Source organism: Amblyomma americanum, chromosome 3 (assembly GCF_052857255.1).
Source record: "Amblyomma americanum isolate KBUSLIRL-KWMA chromosome 3, ASM5285725v1, whole genome shotgun sequence".
NCBI classification, from domain to species: Eukaryota; Metazoa; Arthropoda; class Arachnida; order Ixodida; family Ixodidae; genus Amblyomma; species Amblyomma americanum.
The window spans coordinates 219984758-220005279 of NC_135499.1; the positions used below are offsets into that span (position 1 = coordinate 219984758).

A 20522-nucleotide genomic window follows, 5' to 3' on the forward strand; every position below is an offset into this window, starting at 1 on the left:
TTTGCGGCTATGCATCAGGCACTGTTGTGTTTAACAGAACCCACCACACAACCAAGGCGCGAGGCATTGAGAACGTGACTTTAGCATGTCAAGCACAATGCTTTCATGCTTCCACTCGATTCATTTCATACCGAGAACATAGAACCAATTGTGACACCCTATATACAGCACATAACTTTGAGTGCGAGTTTATGTGTGTTACCGTGTATACTTCATTGTTCGTGTTCAATATTACGCTGGTGCTAACCGCTCCAAGCTGATCCGTTCTTTATCGCAACGGGGATACTGCTGGCCGGTGACAAGCGGTTTAGCAGTGTCTCACACTTTATCCAACTCTTCCCTTTCGCTTTGGTCTTTAGGTCATTGGCGTTCTGAAGAAAGCCGAACGCTAAGCAACCTCGAGAGCGACACGTCCCCTTGTACTATGCAGCAGCAGAGCAGTGGTGCTGCTGCAGTTGCGTCTTTGCACGAGAATTTTGAGCGTCTATTAGGTGCAAGCGAAACGACCCGTGCCTCCGCCACAAAGGTGGGCCACCGAGTTCGCTCCGGGCCACCCCCACACACGCGATCATTTCTGTCGCCAGAGAAGGCGTGTGTGCTCCCATGGCAGAGAGCAAGCAGTACACACCCGCGGAGCGCGCGAAGAGAGCCCCAGAGAGAGTGTTCTCGATGTCATTCACTGATAGCGGTCGCGGCGTGTCGCGCATATAGGAAGCGACGACGAGCATCCCGAGATAGGGCGGGGGTGTTGGACCGAGCGCTTTCCGATAGATAGGAGCCGCAGTGCTCGAGTGGAAGTGCGCGGGGGAGGAGAGTGTTTGCTCACTCGGCAGACGACGACACAGACTTTGGGATGCAAACAGGTCTTTGACCCTGAATGCTGGCAGCAGCCGCTGGGCTCGTGATTTTATACGCCCGCACGCCGCGTAACGGCTAACTCCCTCCGCCGACAGGGAGCGCGACAAGCGCCGCCCGTTCCTTCGCAACGCGCCGCACGGCGCGCTTTTCCGCCGGCGCAACGACATATTGCTTTACCTCAATATCTCCCTCCCGTGCTTTGTTTTTCGGCTTCCATTCGTAGCGCACGCACCGTCTAGATGTAATGACAGGACCGAAACCGTGTCGAGGACTACTTCCTAGGGCAGGGCACCTGTTCATTCACCGAATAAATTTATTTGGCCGGCGTGGCGCAATCCGTCGATAACACCTACCAAATGTAGCTCCTGCGAAGGTGAGAAATGGGATAAAGGACAGTGCATGTAAGCGCACGCACAATACGACGGTTGGACGGACGGACACAGAGCGACAGACAGACGTTCAGACATCGTGCGAGAACATTCTTGCAGCTGGTTGGTACATATCTTCCGAATTTCTAACGCAAAAATACGAGAACACAAGAAACAAAGTGGACAGGACACAGCGCTGCAGAGATGCAGATGCCGCATTGGAAGGCTCCAGATTAATTTCGACCACCTGGTCACGTTTGAGATGCACCGGCCTGCATTGTGCCCCGGATGTCGAACCCGACAGATCGTGCAAACTATCCAAACAAAGAAGGAAGCCTGGGCCGAGCACAGAGACAGAAGGACGGGCGAAGGGGCGGCGGCAAAGATGACGAAATATTGCGAAACTTTTCGTTGCTGGCAGAACTACGGCGTCTGGAAAGGAGACGCAGTAAAGGCGCCGACTCAAGCTGCATGTTTTGCTTCCCTTTATCAGCGGCGCACAACGTATCAGCTTCCATTGCAAGTTAAGCCTTACAAGCGATAAGAACTGATAAGGAAAAACCACTTTCAGCGTTAGGATAAACACGTCGAGTGGAGGAAGCCCTATTAGAAAACTGGAAAAGCTATTCATGGTGCCTCTCTCGGCGACTACCAGCGCCGTACGTCCAGAGCAGATGTCACGCAACTACGCGCGCAGTACTCAGTTGCGAAGAGCAGGAGCAGTCTCGGGAACAGAATTAAGTTCCCCGAACTCGAGAGATTACAGACTGTTTCATCACCCAGGCAGAAAAGAACTGACTGCAATGATTAGAGATCTCTGGTGAGCGCACGCCCCCCTCCCCTCCCCCTATTTTTTTTTTTTGGCGGGGGGGGGGGGGGGGGGCTGCAGGGGCACAGCAGCACCAAGAGCATCGCTATGCACTTGCTGACGCTCGTGCCGCGGCGAATAAAATTTGAAAGGACTGATGCTTGTGGCTATCCATTCTTTCAATAAGCGCTGACGACAATCGCGGGTCGCAACCGAATATGCTTCAGACTGCTTTGGAGGCAGGCCCGCTGACGCACACACCGTTGACCTTTTCCGCAATCGCTACGCCCGCGCTCGCTGCATCCTGCTCCGGTTAAAGCACAGGTGCTCTCCTCCTACGTTGCCCTTTTGCACTTCTTGGCCCCAGAAAGTCTGCTGCGCATTACTTCCGCCATGAGCGCTCCACGCCATCTCCCTGCGACTCAATCGCCGCTTCCATTCTCTTTTACAGCGCTGATTGTTAGCGGAACGTGAGGCGGTTTCACGTCGTCTTCCAAGCCGTGGGATTTTATGACGTCAGCATCATGTGACGCGTGGCCTTTGGTGACGACCTTGGGCGGTGGCTCGCGTACGAGCCATGACCCAAGGCCCATTTAGACTTGCGAGTCGCAGATGTTGTGTTACCGTTTTATTCGAAAAACTACGGTCGCACACTGTAGAATTTTTGTTTGCGGTCGAAAAGAGACAGTCTCAGGGCAATTTCATGCTGTTCGATATTGCGGCCTTGGGGCTGCGCGTCGCAAACAGTTAAACCCTTCAGCGACGCCTCGGAAGTGAACGAAACCCCGAGTATAAATCCACTTCCTCGTTCAGAAATAGATCATTGCTAATCTGCGCATCATCAGCACTGTTCACCCGCTCATTGGTCGAAAGCCCTTGTGACTAGCGCGCCAGTGTGCATTGGTCCCTCACTCACTCCCGCGGCTGAGAATAGATGTGTCGCCGGCAGCAGCGCTCGAATGAAGAAAGTCAACGCGAGCGGCGACTATTGCGCGCCCACGGATCGGAGCGAAAGCTTGGACGGCGAGAGAATCCTGACGGGCGAGATGCCGAGAAGATGAGGCCATGGCTCCGTGGATAACAAAGTGCCCACCCGCGAAAGCCACTGGGCGCAACAGGCGAACCTTGACGGTGCTGCTCCGGCGTCTGAGCGTGGGTTCAACGATAACCCGTTCACAGCTTTGCGCGCGTTCATTCAGCGACAGACGCTCAAAGATGCTGGAAAATGTCCTTCATCAGTAACCTCATTGGGAGGCGGTCTGAAGAGACCAGATAGCGCTAAAATTCGCTGCATAGTTGAATGGCAAATTTTCCTTGAATGAGTTATTGTTTACCTATTGTGCAGAACGTTTGACAGAGCTGTCATTACAGCACTATCATATATTATCTGTCCTTGAAAGAAGCGTCTACATGATTAGCTTCCTGATGCCCGCGCAGCGCGAACAGGCCCAGTGCGGGTGCACAGTCGTATACAAATGAAGAACGAAGCGGAAAATGCCCCTCGAAGGAGGCCCTCCAGCCGAAGGCGTCGACCTGTTGTCATGACGTTGCGGTAAATCAGCAAGCGTGATATCGTAGGCGATTGGTTGGTGCTCAAGTAGAATGTTACTCACCGCGACGTCATGGCAATTGGTCGACGTCTATTGGCTGAAAGGCATCCTTTGAGGGGCATTGGCCGCTTCGTTCATCAGTTGCATTCGAACAAAAGACTCCTCTAGCCCTCTTTTCTGAGCCCTTGCACACCGTCTTTGCGAGATAGGCATTACTTCGGAATGCTGCTTATTTGGCGTCGCTGCAGTGAGCATTAAACAGTCGCGAGGAAATGACTTTGCGTAACAATGTTTGTTACTCTTTGTACGCAAACGGTGCGATGCGACTGCGCGCTGCCTCAGGCAGTAATGATGAACGAGACCGTTTTATCTCGCTCTGGCATATTATGCGCCACAAAAACGCGGCAAGTAATGACTGCTAGAAACGGGCCCCCAGAAAATGAAGACTCTTCTTCTATTGAACACGCCGGATGCGAATTATGTTATAATGTGGTAAGCATCATCCTCTTGTAGCGGGATTCTGGGCGAAACTCTTGCACTATGTAGAGTAGGACACAACTTAAAAGTATCGGATAGACAAAGCTACGGCTTAGTTCAAACATTCGACGAGAGCCGTGATGACTATTTTTCTCTCCACGACGGCATCCCTTAATTTTCATCCCCTACTTCTTTCATTATTTTCTCGTCTGGTTCTTTTTTTTTTATTTTTCTCTTCGCTCTCTCAGCTCGGGTCTTGGTTTGCCTTGGCTTGGTGTCGATCCGCTTGGGCGCCCAGATAGCCAGGCCACGGAAAAATGACAACGGGCTTCTGTTACTCTACAACGGTTACACGACGACTCAGGTTGAGATGATATTAACGGCCCTCGCCGTTTAAACAGTGGTTGGGAATAATGGACCATGCACGACCCGAAGGGTGTTGTTGCCTCTGAAAACGCAACGATCAGGCAGCCATGTATACCCAAGTTGTGCCTGTTTCGTCACTTATTTTTTATTATTCCGCAGGTGGACTGATGTACTTGCTCTCCCAGCCACTCATATCCTTTTGTGCTAAGAAAATGATCAGCGCTGAGGCACTCAGTGACACAACCCACACCACCCCTGACGCAGCGGAAATCACGGAGAAACGCGGCGGTGGGCCAGACAGGAAGGAGAGAGAGAGAGAGAGAGAAAAACATGTATCATGTAAAGGGTTCACAGTCCAGGACTCCAGTAGACTTAGGGAAGTCCACTCACGTGCTTGCCGTACTGCTCCTCGAAGGCGTACTTGTTGGGCTCGGACGGCGAGCTGGACACGGCGGCCGTGTGCGGAGTCAGCGTGGGTGGCAGGTGCATCATGTGCGGCGGCGCTGTAGCCAAGCTGAACAGCGGCGGCGCCTGGGACAGCGGCAGAGCCGAGATGGCCGCCGCTGGCAGAGGGAGGCCCACGGCCGCCGCCCTCGCGGCAAGGACGCTCAGCGGGCCCGAGTCCGGCACCCGCATAGGACCCGGGGATGACGACACCACGGCGTTTGGAGCGGGGATGCGGGGTTCGGGTCCCAGCGGGTGCGTCGACGGCGTGGACCCGTTACTAGCTGGAGGCGTGCTGCTCGAGTGGTTGCTGCTGCTGTTGGCTAGCGGAATGGGACTCCTGCGTGGCCCGCGCAACAAGAAACACACATGACCAGCGGCCGCGGGTTGTAAGGATGCGCCAGAGATCCTCTATTCTCCGGATCTGAAAGGAGTAAAGTGCTAGTTGTTATGGGTACTAACTGCGTTGCCACAACCGTTAAACCGTCAAATACTCCTTAAGAGACTAAATAAAGGGCGATCATCTGCCCCAGTTACCCTCTCTGAGGACTAACTGTTCGTTGGGACGACTAAGTGCTGCAATTTGTCCCATTTCACCCCTGTTGGCTCAGGGAGTAAGCTGTCTCTGGAGGCTCTGTTTAAAGACAACAGCATTCAAGCGCAGCTTTACGAAGACGCTTCCTGACCGATCTGTAAGCTGCGGCATTTTGGTCAGAGATATGGCCTAAAACATAATTATTAATACTATTCCAACTTTTCCAAACAGGAACGGCATGGTGCACCGTGACGTACAGATAACATAGCGAGAGAAACATGCCGTTCATACATGACCACTCCACTATAAGCAAATGGGGTCTTGGGTTCCACGCGCACGGTTTTGTGTGCACATTTCTATGTGCCTTGGACATGCTCCTGTGCATAGGCAAACACTGCGTCTCATGCAGTGCTTGAGCCTCTGAACACGCCAACGGGCGAATATCGGAAACTTTCGAAACGCGTTACGTGACCACAACTCCGTGCAGGCAAAGGAGCGGCAATCGAAAGAGGTGCACGGGCACCTCCTATATATAGGCTTCGCTCTCTTCCCGGAGATGGGCAACGAGGCACCACTGACCCTTCGTCCTGCCTGCTGCGGCTGCCGAGGCTGCCGTTGTTCCCGCTGTTGCCGTTGTTTCCGGCACTGCTGGCGCTGATGTTGTGCGGCTGGTAGCGTGCCAGCACGTCCGACTGGGCGTCGTCGTTGCTCAGCTCGCCGTCCAGCGGCGTCCGGCGTTCGTCGTCGTCGTCGCCCGAGCCGCCGTACTCGGACTCGTTGAGGTCCTCTTCCTCGGGGTTCGACTGCGCCAAAAAGAGAAGGCACCATGTCGTCAACTCCACGGCGCCTCTCCACTACGGCGAAGCACACACGAAACCAAAGGAACGAAAGCATTGGGGTAGCTGTTTTTCACGCTGTTGTTAGAGAAGCAAAGAATCATACCATCTCTTCAGATCAGACGGGATTTTACGGAAAGTAGGAGAGTGGCGTGATCCTAGGGAATGAATCTTGGCGAAGAGCGCTTGCTTTGGCGGGTGGTTACGTCCAAGCCGATGCCACTAGTGCACGCGAGCGGCCGCAGTGGCGGGCTCAGTAAGTACAGAATAAAAGAAACAATGAAAATGCTTGGAACAGAGGTGCTTTTCTGAAGCTGGCGCGCTTCTGTGTTACTCCTGACGCTCGAGAACTTTCCGATGAAAACACCCCACGTACCTCGAGTCGTTCAATACACCAGAGCACAATGTGCAATCAATGTGACTAGAAATTTTGAAATATTAAAAAAAAAAGTGCGTCAGGATTCTCAGCAATGCCACGTCGGTTTCGTTCCCGTGGACAGAACCTGCAGATTTTCAAGCCATGGTTTACCCTTGGTTTGGCACATGATGCCGTTATTGGCTTCATGCGCCAATAAGCCCCAATATAACCATAAAACTACGTAAACACAATATACCTATGGTATAAATATACAACACAACTATGCTATACATAATACAAACTGTGGCTCGGGAACCAGTGAGTGAGTGAGTGATAGCGAGTGAGCATGCGTTGCACAAGGAGGTGGAACGTCCTAGCTTTTACGTGCCCATGTGGCAGGGCAGAAAACAGTGCATGCCGTTTGCTGGCATTACTCCTTTGCGTGAGGAAGATGCAGACTACTGTATTCTTTCGAGCAAGTCGGAAGACAACGGGCAGCAGTCGAGATACAGATCTGTTTTTTTTTTTTTTCGTGTGCCCAGTAACTAGGCATGCTGCCTGTGTAGAGATGGATCGCAAGACTCGAGAGACTGACGCCATCACACAGCTTGCAAAGCCCCAAAGCTAAGGCGCCCACACCACGCTATGGAGTAGTAAGCGTTTGCACGTTCACACACACACCCCCAGTGCCGATGGCTGATCCTTCGCGAAGCGTGAACGAATGCGCCAAACTGCGCGACGTGTGCGACAAGGGAACGCCCCGCCAACGAACCAATGGGAGGGCAGGAAAGCAGGCCAAGCCCTGCCTTCGTACGCCGCGAGCAATAAATCAGCGCGCGCTGAAAGGCCTGCGATGTAACGCGCCGCATCTCCTGTAAACAGCCACGCATGATTTACTCTGCGTACACCGGCAGCATGCGAGGCGACGCCCTCGTGCGTCGCGACGGGCATCGCCGGCCTCAACGCGGGGACGCATGCGGCGTCTCTTGCCGTTTCCTGCCGCGTGTCCGAAGAGAAACGTCAGTCTTATCCTCACAAAAAGTTCCATCTGTGTTGTTCTAGCCTGCGTCATGCGTAACTCGAAAGGAGTAGAAAGAGAGTAACCTGTGCTCTAGCGCCACCCCCTCTTGGCTTGCTTACCCCCTTTCTACTCACATACAGGCGAATTCGTGTTCAGGGCGGAGGACCGAGGAATCGAAACACTTCTCTGTCGATTCCCAGATCGCGGTGAACGATTCCACGCCACAGATTATCAGGCGACAGGCCTGGTCATCAGCATTCACTATATAATAGTTTGAAGGCTCTCCGATCCCGTGATACAGTTCTACCTCGTCCGTTCTTCTCTTTGGACAGAAAGTATTCACGGTCGCATGGCTGAAAATACGCAATGTGCTCGAAATAAAAGAAAATGCTCTACTGACGTGGTTACTAGTCTTCCAATACCAGATCGACGCGACACACGCAGATATTCATTCCTCAAACGAACGCGCGTCAACGCAGTTGCCCGCACCTCAGTGATAGTGCTTCAACGCGATCGCAGTGCACCTGGTGACTTGCAGTGCTGTAAACAACGAAGACGTTCGATTCAGGCTGCCGATAACGCTGACCCAAACTTGCTCAACTGTGCCACATTAACACGACACGTTACGTTAGGTCAACTACTCGTGTACGTCCAGGTCCTTACACCTCTGCTAGTCACACACACAACTCGCACCCTTGTGGTTAACCTCTCTTCTGTTCGGCCCACAGGAGCGGCACACGGAGTTAATGCCATGCAGTAGAGGAAAATAGAGCGTACATATCACGATCTCCCGAGTATACTCCACGCTGCCTCCCCATTATGGCTGGTGTCCAGAGGCCGCGGCATCTTATTTATGTTTTTTCCAGCAACACCTGTGCACACAAACGATTCCCTCGTGCGAACCTCTCTCGAATGCACATCTAAATTGGCCTCGAACATAAGGCTCTGGCGCATTGGCGCCCATCGTTCATCTAAGAAGGAAGAATTGCGCACAGCAGCGACACCACCGCGTGCAACGCAGTTGAAAATAAACGTGCTGAATCACGTCGTGCGCCTGACACCTACTCGGTCCAGATCTCGCCCAAGGGTGGCACAGAATCATACGATTGCCCGGGACCCTTTCAATAACGCGTGCCGTCTCCAATGACCTCAAACAAACATGCGGACGGATAAGGAAGAAGCAAACAAAAACAGATAGCGCGAAGAGGAAATCAGAAGCGCACATCGTCCCCGGCTTATACTTCTGGTGCGCCAGCAGCCAAAGGGAGCTGCACCGTAAGTATATAAATGCACGCGCAAACGGCAACCAGATTCGCGAGGCGCCCTGCACGATTTCCGTGCAGCGGTTAGAGTCCTTGAACGATTAACTACAACGCCCCTTCAATTTGGGAGGATGGCGCGGTCTGGTGCACGTCTCCTTTGTCTTTGTATCGTAAACGCCGCATGCCCTGTGAATAACGAACTCATACGCTCAAAGCTTGATAGTTAGCCGTCCGTCACAAGGCGCGCCTGTATGCGGCGCACGAATAAAAACGAAGTAAAGTAAAGGACGACGGGTGCGAGACATCGACCTGGGGGAACACAGTTCTGTCGCTCATTGGGGCTGTCACGCAGTCCTGTACGGACGCTCCTCGACGGCCGCGCTGCCTCGACCGCGCTGCGTCCAATTAGCCGATCGCAGCGCAGCTCCTCTCCCTCGTCTTTCATCGGAGATGTATAGCCAAACATGCACCGGCCAAATCGTTGCGGGGAGACTTATAGCGGCGTGTGCGCGGGCTGCGCCCAGTGCGGATTCAAAAGACCAGCCAAGCGCAGCGGGGGGCAACCGTGCGCCGAATCGAACGTGCACGACGGCCGGACCTTAATCACGAGAGACCCGACGCAATTAAAAGGCGCGGAACCTGCAGCGAGCGTCGTGTATACTCCGCACGGACGGAGGGGCCGCTGCGAGTACGATTTCACTTACTAAGGAGCGCTGGTGAAGCCGCTGGCCGCTTTCGCGTATGGGTAAGGAATTCCGCTGGTGCGGACAAGCGAAGGGCCTGCATTAACATTGCTTATGAGCCCCGGATGGAGCCGCCATGGCGCTGCTTGCGTCTTGCCCCGTGTGTCTTTCATGGGAGCTCAGGAGAGAGAAGTCTCGCAAGGCCGTACACACGAGCGAGATACGCAAGCAACTGCTGGCTTCTTTTAGCAGGTTTCCCCATCAAACCAGGGGGAAGCGCCTTCAAGAGTAAGGCCTAGCGGCTGCAGGTGCAGTGAAGGCTAGAGCACGGATGACCACAAGACGCAGATGCACAGAACGTTCAGAAACTGTCCCAGTGCGAATAATTAAGCGAGGAAACTACGGAGAAATTAAAACAGAAAATCTTATGAGCCTGTCTAAGTTAACGGTACTTTCGCCATGCAAGACTACAAAACTGCCTGCATGGTGGAAGATGGCTCCGCACTTCCAATTCTACCTTTAAAGCACTGTGGTCTTGGTCGCGGAGGCAGTATTTGGAGGTGAAGTACTCCTAGCAAAAAAGTCCCGTGTGCTGTGCGAGCTACGCGCACGTTAAAGAACCCCTAGCGGTGGAAATTAATCCCGAGCTCTCCACTACGGCGTCCCTGGCATCCCATGGTCACATAACAAACAACATGAGCTGCTCTAAGAGCTCTCCTGAAGTCAAGCTATACAGCGAATCAAAGAAAACAAAGTAAGGCTAAGAAGTGTTTGTCCATCCACAAGATAAATTTCACTCAGGTTTCCTACGACATATGCAGCCGATTATTTGGCGTCGAAAGATTACGAGGACAGAAAAGCCTTACCAGTACAATTTTTTTTTTACTTCAGCTGCTAAAACCGCTTTGCAAAGGAACAGTAAATTCGGGGTGATGACACGCAGCAGAGGTGCACGTATCAACAGACTGAACAACTCTCACTTTACAAAAGCACCAAGATCGTACACGATGTTCGCTGAGGCCATCCTCGCATATAACAGCGAGCAAGTGAAAAAACACGTGATGACGGTCACTTCGGTGACCAGCAGCACGTGATCGCCTGCGAATGGCCACGTCGCCACTGAGTTCTAGGTATTCTTCTTCAAGGACGTTCCCCGACACGTACTATAGATGATATCCCTACAAAAAATAGCGACACAAACCAGGGTGATTAGTCAAGCGGTTCAAAGTCGGAGCTTGTATACTTCGCACCGCCCTTATTTAGCCTCGTCAGAAATCACCAGGCAGCAGCGACAGTTTCGATCGAGATAAGCGGCAAGTCAAACAGCGTCAGCTGGGAATCGGCTGATTTCTCAAAACTCTGCCCTAGATCAGCAACCGATTCGCGATACCCCTGCGGCACAAACACTTGTCGGTATCAGCTGCGTGTCGCCGATGCCAGCCTTGTTCGAGGTCCTGTGGAAACGCCGTCAGCCTCACCAGCGCGCATGCGCCATGTGACCCGCGCAAAAAGGCGTCGCCTGCCAGCAGCGGCCAGACGGAGCGCAAACATTCAGGCCCGTACTGGTCAGTGGCCGCAGTACGGTACGCTTCCGGTACCAAAACACGGCCATATGTGCACGTAATGGCGGCGCAGTGACGTAAGAACACGCGCCAGGCGGGCTTGAACGAACAAGCGGAGTTTGGTCCTCGGTCATATTATTGCAAGCGTTTTTCTCCCCTCGTCTTTTCTTAGGTTCTCAAAAGCACTGGCGACTAAACGACGTACGCTCCTGATAACAGAAAGGGGTGAGTTAAAAATAAAGAAGAGAAAGTGCCGGCATACAAGCGAACGAGTGCAGCAGCTAGTGACGTCGTGAGCGGACATCCGCATTTAGAGACTGGACAAGCAAAGAAAAGGGCCCGCTAAGTCGCAAGGCGAGCACAGCCAGGGACCTGACCCGAGCGCACTTGAGCGCGACAAACCTCCAGTCTGAGGCGAATGTAGCCTGTTTCTCATCTGAGTAAGGAAACGGGCAGTGTGACATTTCTCTGCCTGGCGAGCTAGCTATACACGCAGAAAAGCAGTTCCTCCAGAACAAGCACAAAGCTCAATACATACAAGTAGAAAAAAAAAAACGCAGGACACCTACACCGATCCTACAATCCGAGCATCATAATGCGCAAGGCAACAATAGCTCTAATCAGGGAGCAAGCAGCGCGGGCTAAGTTCTCAGCTTGCACCAAAAAGGCGAACAAAGCCGTGCAGGAGGTCGACAGATGAGGCGAGATACGCTGCATAAGCGTGGATAGCCGGAATCAGAGAGCCACGATAAAGGGAAGTCCAACGACTGTGGCTAGCAGACCGAAAACACAGCCAACAAGACCCCGCGCGCCACATGCAGGCACGGCCGCAAGATTCATCCGTCTTCGTGCGACGCTCGGGATGGACAGAAATAACCGGCGTGAACCACTGGGCCGCCGAGGAGAACAAACCTCGCCCAAGCAGCGCGCCATCAATAACTCGCCGGCGTTCAGGAAACATCGGACGCGGCTACCGGCGCTAGGCGGAGAGAGAGAGAGATGTCTTCGAGGGGAGTGTCCGCGTTCGCTGCCTTGCCGAATCGAACAGGAAACGGACTGTCACGGAGGAGGCGGACTACACAAACCACGGGAGCCATAGGGCATTCGCCGAACGCATCCGACAGCGCGGATGACTCCAAGATGCAAAGTATGATGAATAAACACGGGTCGCAACGTTCTGACCCTGGTCCCCTTGTTCGACAACGTCGCATAGGCAGAAAAACCGAACACAGCGCTCATCCCGTTCGACAATACGACGGCGGAAAACCCCCGCATTTTCTGAGTAATCGCTGATACAGAAGCAACTGTGCGTTTCCATTTCTGTCTTCTCAGCTATACGTAAGCGGTTTTCGCTGCATTTGGTTGCTTCCACAAACAAGTGAATATTCCATTCGTTCACATTTGTGCATATCAGAATCAGAATGCAAAGACAAACTGATATCCTTAGTTCAACAGCATGAACAATCCACTGGAAGTTATAAGCCTTATTTATTTGCTGTTTAACTTTTACTGGCTTTATCACAGTGAGCGGTCACTGAATGCATCCGATATGAGAACAAACCGCTGAACTTTCGTTGCTTAGATCATCCATACAAATCGCAACCCAACACCACTCGAAATTACCCTCTTCGTCACTTCATGACCATCTATCGTTGCAATAAAATAACAGCTGACATCATTTCCGCGCCAAAAGATACTGCCCATTCTTTCGCAAACTAAAGCATTTCCTATACAGTGCGTATAAAACGTTTCATTCATTGAGTTTTAATTCTTTTGTGCGCCGTTTTTCAGCATTTGCTGTTTTCATTGCTGCGAACGTTGGCGAAAGCTTTGCGTTCTTACATTTGTCAACTCCAAGAGACGGTGCAGTTGCTTCTCTTTACCCTTCCTTACGCAAAGCTGGAAATGATCGTTAGATGATGTGATTAATAACTACGATCGACTTGTAGCACGACATACTTCGCGAAATACAAGTTCCCTGCCTCCCGAGCCTGGTCGTGATTCTACATACGCGAAGTCTGAAAAGGGACAATTAACGTCGCAGCCCCACCGCCGCACCATCTACAAGCACAACAACTCGATAAGGCACCACACAATGACGGGGAAAGATTGCCGTCGCCTCCGACCCTCGTCGATATGCAACGTTCCGGCAACGAACCAAACCTGCCGGCAATCTCAATATGTTGCCGACCGAGCAGGCAACAATTTTATATCACGACACGCGCAGCTATATGCGGCGCGACCAGCCCCTCCACGACAAGGAAGCTGTTGCTGCGCCGAGGTACAAGTTTTATAATGGTGCGCGTACGCCGTCAGGACAGAACGGAGATCTTGTAGCGGGCCAGGAACAGACACCCGAAAGAAAATTCAACGCCGCTACGAAGCGCATAGCGCGGTGGCCGAAAAAAAAAAATGCAGTTAATATCGGAAGGGGACAAGAAGAGAAGGTCCGTTAAACGTGCCGCATGAGCAGCGACGCAGAGGGGCGCGACTATACGCGGCCTTGCCAAAGAGCGGCGCACCGTTACCGAACCAAGAGCTGGAATGACGGGGCGAATTCAGAGGGCAGTTGGCACGCAGGAGAAATCGGTGACCGGCTGCTCGTATTGTTGCCAGCAACGGTAAGGCAGAGCAAGAGTGAAGGACAACTGCGAACGTTTTCAGTCGCGCGCAGCTTTTGGAAAGGGGCCCCACTATAGGCGACGTCGCCTCCAGCCCCGGCAACGCTGCACGCATTTGTCGAGGCGGACCGTACATGAAGACACCACGGCGAGTCGATTAGCGTGACTCTTGGCACGTCGGCCGCATTGAGAGGCACAGCCAGCCGTATATATTCTGTGTGCACAGAGTCCAGCCTTTTATAGCGCCTTTTTATGCTTCATTGTTTCGCGGGGAAAAGGGCAGCCGCCGCTTTCATCTCGCATCGTTGAACATGGGTCGAAATCGACGCCGACAACTCGCAATCACCGAGATGGCCCTTGACAACGGATTAATGTCCCCCGCTACGGCAGTTGGCCGCTCAGGAGAAAGAAAATGAAGAACAAAGGTGTAGTGGTTGCGGAGGAGGTGGAGGAGGAGGGGGCACGGTCGAAGGAAGTAACCGGGCTGGCATATCTTGCATGCGGAGCTGTCACGACACACATGGGCATGCTAAGAAGGCAGAGGCTGTTCCGAAGCGTCTTTCGCAAGGGCTCTCCCCCTCCGCACCCTTCGATGCGATAAGTCGACAGCGGCTTTCAGAAGCGTCCGCTAACAATGGAGCTCTTAATTTCACTTCCGTTCGTTAATTTGTTTTCGCCCTCGGCGAGTGCATACTGTACGCACGTGTGCACAGACCCGAGGCTCGCAGATTTCTCCGGGGCATCCGCGCGCGAGGAAATGGGCGGGGGACGGCCGCCTTTTCAGAGCCTGCCTGCCCGAGCAGACATCAAATAGCTGACATTTGTGGCAGGCGACGAAACGACAAGAAAAATGTGCGGCGGCCGCAACCGCTGGTCAGCGCCTAATTGGCATACGCGCAGCCTCTCTGCCTCCCCTCCGCGAAATGGCCGCGCTCCTCTTCACAACGAGCGGTGATGACAACGCGACCGACGCCTGCGGGCACACGCGAGGCGCGTAACTGCGGCGCGGAAAGACCATCGCTGCGACGTCACGCAAAACAGAAAGCCGCCGCCATATCAAGAGCATGGCAGACAGACATCAAATCCATTAACGACCATCCTTCGAATGATCACCGGCGTCGTTTTTTTGCTCGTTTCCTTTCCCTCCGTTGCGGGCCGCGGCGACCTCTGGTGCCGTCGCTCGCATTTTGTCTTCCTTTTCGTCGGGGCCAGCCGCAGTTCACCACGCGGTCACGGGCGCCACTCGGTCGGCTTAATCGCCCGGCGGACATTAGCCGGGGCCGATTGAATAATAACAGACGAAATCTCGTCCGAGGGAGGCCAGTACGGCGTCGGCTCGAATTCCTCTCCGGCTGGGCATGCGACAGACGCGGCTAAATACACGGTTGCGGCCCACGCTGAGTGGGGGCGAGGAGGTTACCAAAAATGTCATCGCTTCGCGATGTGCCGGCCGCCACTAATCGCGATAAACTCGCCCGTCATCAACAGTGCAGGTCGGGGACGGCGGACGCCCATCTTTCTCCAGACTGTATGTGCTTTGTAGTGCACGTGACCGCTTCTTCCAATCTCCTCAGTCGAACACTATACGAAGCAGCACAGCGCATGCGACGGCAACTGTACGCTGTTTTGGTCCTATTTTGCTCCTCGTGGGTCCCCCGAAAGAAACTGCGGTGATCTAAATCTCTTCTAGGAGAGGAAACTTTCCCACATTACCGAAGAGCATACGGCATACAGTACACGACGTTCATATAAGTCGTGCCCCGTTAATACGGCGGCTTTAATACTGACAACTCGAATTATTGACAGTTTTCCTGGACATCATTCTTTCATTACGTATTTTCGTTTATATGGAAACTCGTCGTCCGTCGGACAATAGACAGGGCGAAAATGCACAAAGGCTATTTTGAGTTACGTATTCTTATAGCATTATTGCGGACAACGATGAGCACAAAACTTCCGACTCCAGTAACCGGATGTTTATTTCCCTTCGTTTTGAGCGCATGAAGCCAGCCAAAGACGGTGCGAAAGGTCAAATACCTGAGCGATGGTGACCTTTTTCTTTTTGGTTTCATTCTTTACAGTGGCAATGTACAGGGGTCCACGCGCATTACCGTTTGCCGCATGGAATAAACGCTTCCAGCAACTCCTGCACGCTCGGCGAGACGCGTTCCTCCTCGCGGCAGCGCTGCTTCTGTTCTCCGTGGACGACTCGGCACCGACACACGATTCAAGAACTAACGGGGCAGCAGTTTCGCTAGCGCATATACAGCACACGTCAACCGACCAGGTGCAGATACGCGTTAGCGGTTCGCGAGGTGTGCACTGCCGTAGTAGGAGAGACGCCATCCCGCCGTGGGGCACCATGGGGTGCCCTTTCTTTTTTAGACTATTGGCCGTTTCACATGATGCGATTGTTGCCGCAGCGCAGTGCGATTTCTGCCGGTGTGCGACAGAAATGCGCGTCGTTCTCGTCGCAGGGCCACTGCGACAGACTTTCAAAAAGTTGGTCGCACTGTCGCAGCGATGGCCACAGTAGTCAGCCAATACGAGTTCAGCCTGTTTCACATGGTGCGACGGGACCGAAAAATTACGGCCCGGTCGCACTGTCGTTGCGACGGTAATCGCAGCCGCCGTTTCACATGCCAACGATGAATACAGTCGGTGCCGTCGGCACCAGCGCCCTAGCGTCCGTGCGGCCTTTCAGTGGCCGAAAATTCTTCGGCTGCAATAAATGTCAAACATCGTGGCAGGCGTTGATTTCGTAATCATGGGTAATAATATTGAGCTGTGATGTATTATTAAGTTCAATAAGACGTTTTCGAGATTTTCCTGTCATGTCGCTGAACTCCTATTGGCTGACTACTGTGGCCATCGCTGCGACCGCACCGACGCTGCGACAATGCGACCAACTTGTTGAAAGTCTGTCGCAGTGGCCCTGCGACGAGAACGACGCGCATTTCTGTCGCACAGCGGCAGAAATCGCACTGCGCTGCGGCAACAATCGCATCATGTGAAACGGCCTTTCAGCGACATGACAGGAAAATCTCGAAAACGTTTCGTTGAACATAATAATACATCACGGATCAATATTATTGCCCATGATTACGAAATCAACGCCTGTCCCGATGTTTGACATTTACTGAAGCCGATGAATTTTCGTCCACTGAAAAGACGCACCGACGCTAGGGTGCCGACGGCACCGACAGAAATCGTTGGCATGTGAAACGGCGGCTGCGATTACCGTCGCAACGACAGTGCGACCGGGCCGTAATTTTTCGATCCGTCGCCTGAATGCCACTCCCCTGCATAGCAAAGCGCTAAGGCAGACCATAATCACAAAGCTTTTCTGCACTAAGTGTACATTTCAATGAGGCATCGCTTATGACACCTGGCGACGCAGCAACATTAAGCAAGGCTTGTTAATATACTAATTCTCATCACGAGAATGGCACTCAGGTTGAATTCAGAGTAGCGCAACACCTGTCCAGGGAACAACGAGGTTGCTACGACAGCCGCCCACAAGTTGTACGCCGAGAGAGGCTATATATGCGCGGTCCATCGCGCAAGGAAGCCAAACAAATTGAACAAAGGGAAAAGGACCTCCTCCTAATAAGGCGCCCAGGGCACGAAATCAAAACAAACCATAGCTGCTCAGATGCAGGTCTCGGCAAGAGGAGGAAAATCCCCCCAGTTACGGAGTTCGCCGGGATCAACAGTGTTATTGTTCGTTCCACGAGACCGTTCTCGCCCCAAAAATAGGTCGCCAAATCTGCCCCCGGTGGACAAGCAAAGAGCGGGAGCTCATTTGTTGAGCGAGCGCGCATGTGATGGAAGCTCGGATCCGGCTAGGCACTCGTGCGCTGTACACCTTCGTTGCGTCCTCTAATGACTTGCCCGCCTCCACCGTCTCATGCGTCGCGGTTGTGACAACGGCTGCGTGAACCAAGGCTTCTTGCTGCTTGCTCTGAACGCCACGAGCTACCAGAGCTTTACGCCCGAGCGTGCTAAGAGACCATTAGGAGAAATTTCAGGAAATCTTCGGAAGAATTAGGACCTCTGGCACACTGACAGGAAAAAGATTCGTTTTATGTCAGCGGCCGCGTAGCCGACCCGAACAATATTTCAGGCGTTTGGTATCGTTTCATGTTGCGGTGAACAAAACTTGTGGCACGGGCACGGTTTTGTGTGTGCGTGTATTTATATATATATATATATATATATATATATATATATATATATATATATATATATATTGTAGTGTGGTAATCTTCATCGATATAACCACTGACATGCGTCGCGTGCTGCCGCTCTCAAGGACGAAGAAGTTGTTCGCTGCCTTGCTCTTTCGCCACGCCTGACGCTTCGCTGCGAGTCTCCCCTGAGCGGCTGGAATCATCTGGGTTCACCGAATAAACACACCCCTACAATTGGTGCAGGTGCTGCTGGGTACGTTCCCGTCCACCCTGGAACTAAGAAGCCGCACGTTACCCTCTGCTTCCAGCATGCCGGATGACACTGCCACGACATCGTCGCCCCTCCCAACCACCGTGCTGTGTTCTGGAGCTCTACGGCAGCGTGATCCGTGCTTCTTCAGTGGCACAGCCGACCAGGACGTCGACGATTGGTTGGCGGCATATGAGCGCGTCAGTAGCTACAACAGATGGGACGACGCTATCAAGCTAAGCAATGTAATCTTTTATCTGACTGACGTGGCGAACCTCTGGTTTCGCAACCATGAGGCAGACCTGCCATCTTGGTCTGCATTTAAAAAGAATTTTGCAGAAGTGTTCGGCCGCCCTGCAGTTCGCAAGCTCCGGGCAGAACAACGCTTGCGTGAGCGCACTCAGCAAGTCGATGAGTCGTTCACTAGTTATATAGAGGACATCGTGGACCTATGCAAGCGTGTCGATCCGCTAATGACTGAAGCGGATAAGATCGAGAACATCATGAAAGGCATCTCTGACGACGCGTGCCAAATGCTCTGGGTAAAAAATCCTGCCACGGTGCGTGACGTGATCAAGCTTTGCCAGAGCTACGACGTGCTTCGTAAGAAGCGCGCTTCTACCCGGCGGTCCGGTGTTAGAGACGACGCCATCTCTACACTTGCGCTGGGCGGTTCTACCCCATCAGAGGACAGCCCTTTACTTCAGCAAATCAAAGCCTTCGTTCGAGAAGAGGTCGCCCGCCAGCTATCGCTGGTCCCTCAGTTACAGGATAGTGGCCGCCTTGTTCCTGACATGGCTCCGTCTTTGGCCCCTACCATACGGCGTGCCGTTCAAGATCACATCGCTGACGTTCTTCCTCCCAGCTCCATGCTCCCGCCCAGCCCTGTGCTGCCGCCCAGCCCCGTGCCAGCGCAAGTAACGGCACCACTGACTTACGCCCAAGTTGCGGCCAGGCCGCTCATGCCATCAGCATCTCTTTCCTACCAGGCCGCTCCTTCCAACCTTCCTTCGCCTTTGCCTGGGTCTGCATTCCACGTCCCTATTCCAAGGGTACGCCAACGCCCTACGAACCCTTGGCGTACCGCGGACAACCGACCAATCTGCTACTCTTGCGGGCTGCCGGGCCATGTCGCACGCCTTTGCCGCCAACGCCTTCCACCTTCTCGACCTGAACTATGGAACTACTCCTACAATACAGACCAGCCCTCGCCGAGAAATCCGCCCAGTTCCGAATTTGTATCTCGTGACAATCAAACGTACACAGCTCGCCGATCACCTTCCCCTCGTCGCCGTTCCCCGTCCCCACTCCGACGTTCTACCGGCACCGTTGAGGGAAACTAACAGTCGCAGTTCCCGGGGCAAGAACTGCGCTTGGTTCGAACTCTTCAAGTCCTCGGTGTTCTCCCACTAACGTAATTCAAGTGTTTGTCGACGGCGTCGCAGTACTCGCTCTAGTCGACACGGGCGCTGCCGTATCAGTCATCAGTGAAGCTCTTTGCCGTCGTCTTCGTAAGGTGACCACCGCACTTTCCGACTTTTCGCTTCGCACCGCCTCATCACAGCGCATTCATCCCTCAGCGGCGTGCACGGCCCGTGTTCTCATCGAAGACGTCTTATACACCATCGAGTTTATTGTACTGTCTCGCTGCTCACACGACATCATCCTGGGCTACGATTTCCTTTCCACTCATCATGCCGTTATTGACTGCGCCCGCGCGGAAGTTTCCTTTTTACCTCTTTGTGATACCGTCTTGTGTGACGTCCCTACCCGGCCTGCAAAACTCCTCGTCGCCAGTGACACAGACATTCCTCCATTTTCTGCTGCCCTCGTTCCACTCTCCTGTGAAAGCGTTATTAGTTCGACTGTCTTCTTCACACCTTCCGACGCCGCTTCACGCCATCCCTGCCTCCTGCTTCCATTTGCGGTCCTCAAGATCGAAGATGGCCTTAGTGCAATATACGTCTCAAATCCATTTTCGTGCCCGTCCGTCCTGCTACGCGGCGAGTGTCTCGGTCGTATTGAAGAACTTGATCCCGCGCTTGTAAATACTCTTCCTGCAACGCCTACTTCATTAGACGTTAATGTGCTCAGCTCTTGCGATACAGCGACCGCTTCGACACCACCCGATGTTCTTCAACAAGCTATTGACGCAGATCTCCCACCCGCACAACGCGATCAACTCGCTGCTCTTCTACAGAACTTCACTTCTGCCTTCGACCTTCCTCACACTGCTCTGGGTCGCACGTCTGTCGTTACGCACGCAATCGACACTGGTACAAACGCACCTTTACGACAGCGTCCTTATCGCGTGTCGGCCTCTGAGCGCC

At 53.2% G+C, this 20522-nt stretch overlaps 1 protein-coding gene across 4 annotated transcripts in view; it reads right to left on the minus strand.

The window, feature by feature from the left end:
• Positions 1 to 20522, minus strand: part of LOC144126119 (AT-rich interactive domain-containing protein 3C-like) — a 270128-nt gene that overhangs the window by 151822 nt on the left and 97784 nt on the right. For all 4 annotated transcript variants that reach the window (XM_077660077.1, XM_077660079.1, XM_077660080.1 and 1 more), the window contains exons 2-3: positions 5986 to 6209; positions 4818 to 5211 (exon numbers count right to left, since the gene is read on the minus strand). In XM_077660077.1, the coding sequence (XP_077516203.1) occupies positions 4818 to 5211; positions 5986 to 6209 (618 nt within the window). The remainder of the gene's footprint in view (positions 1 to 4817; positions 5212 to 5985; positions 6210 to 20522) is intronic.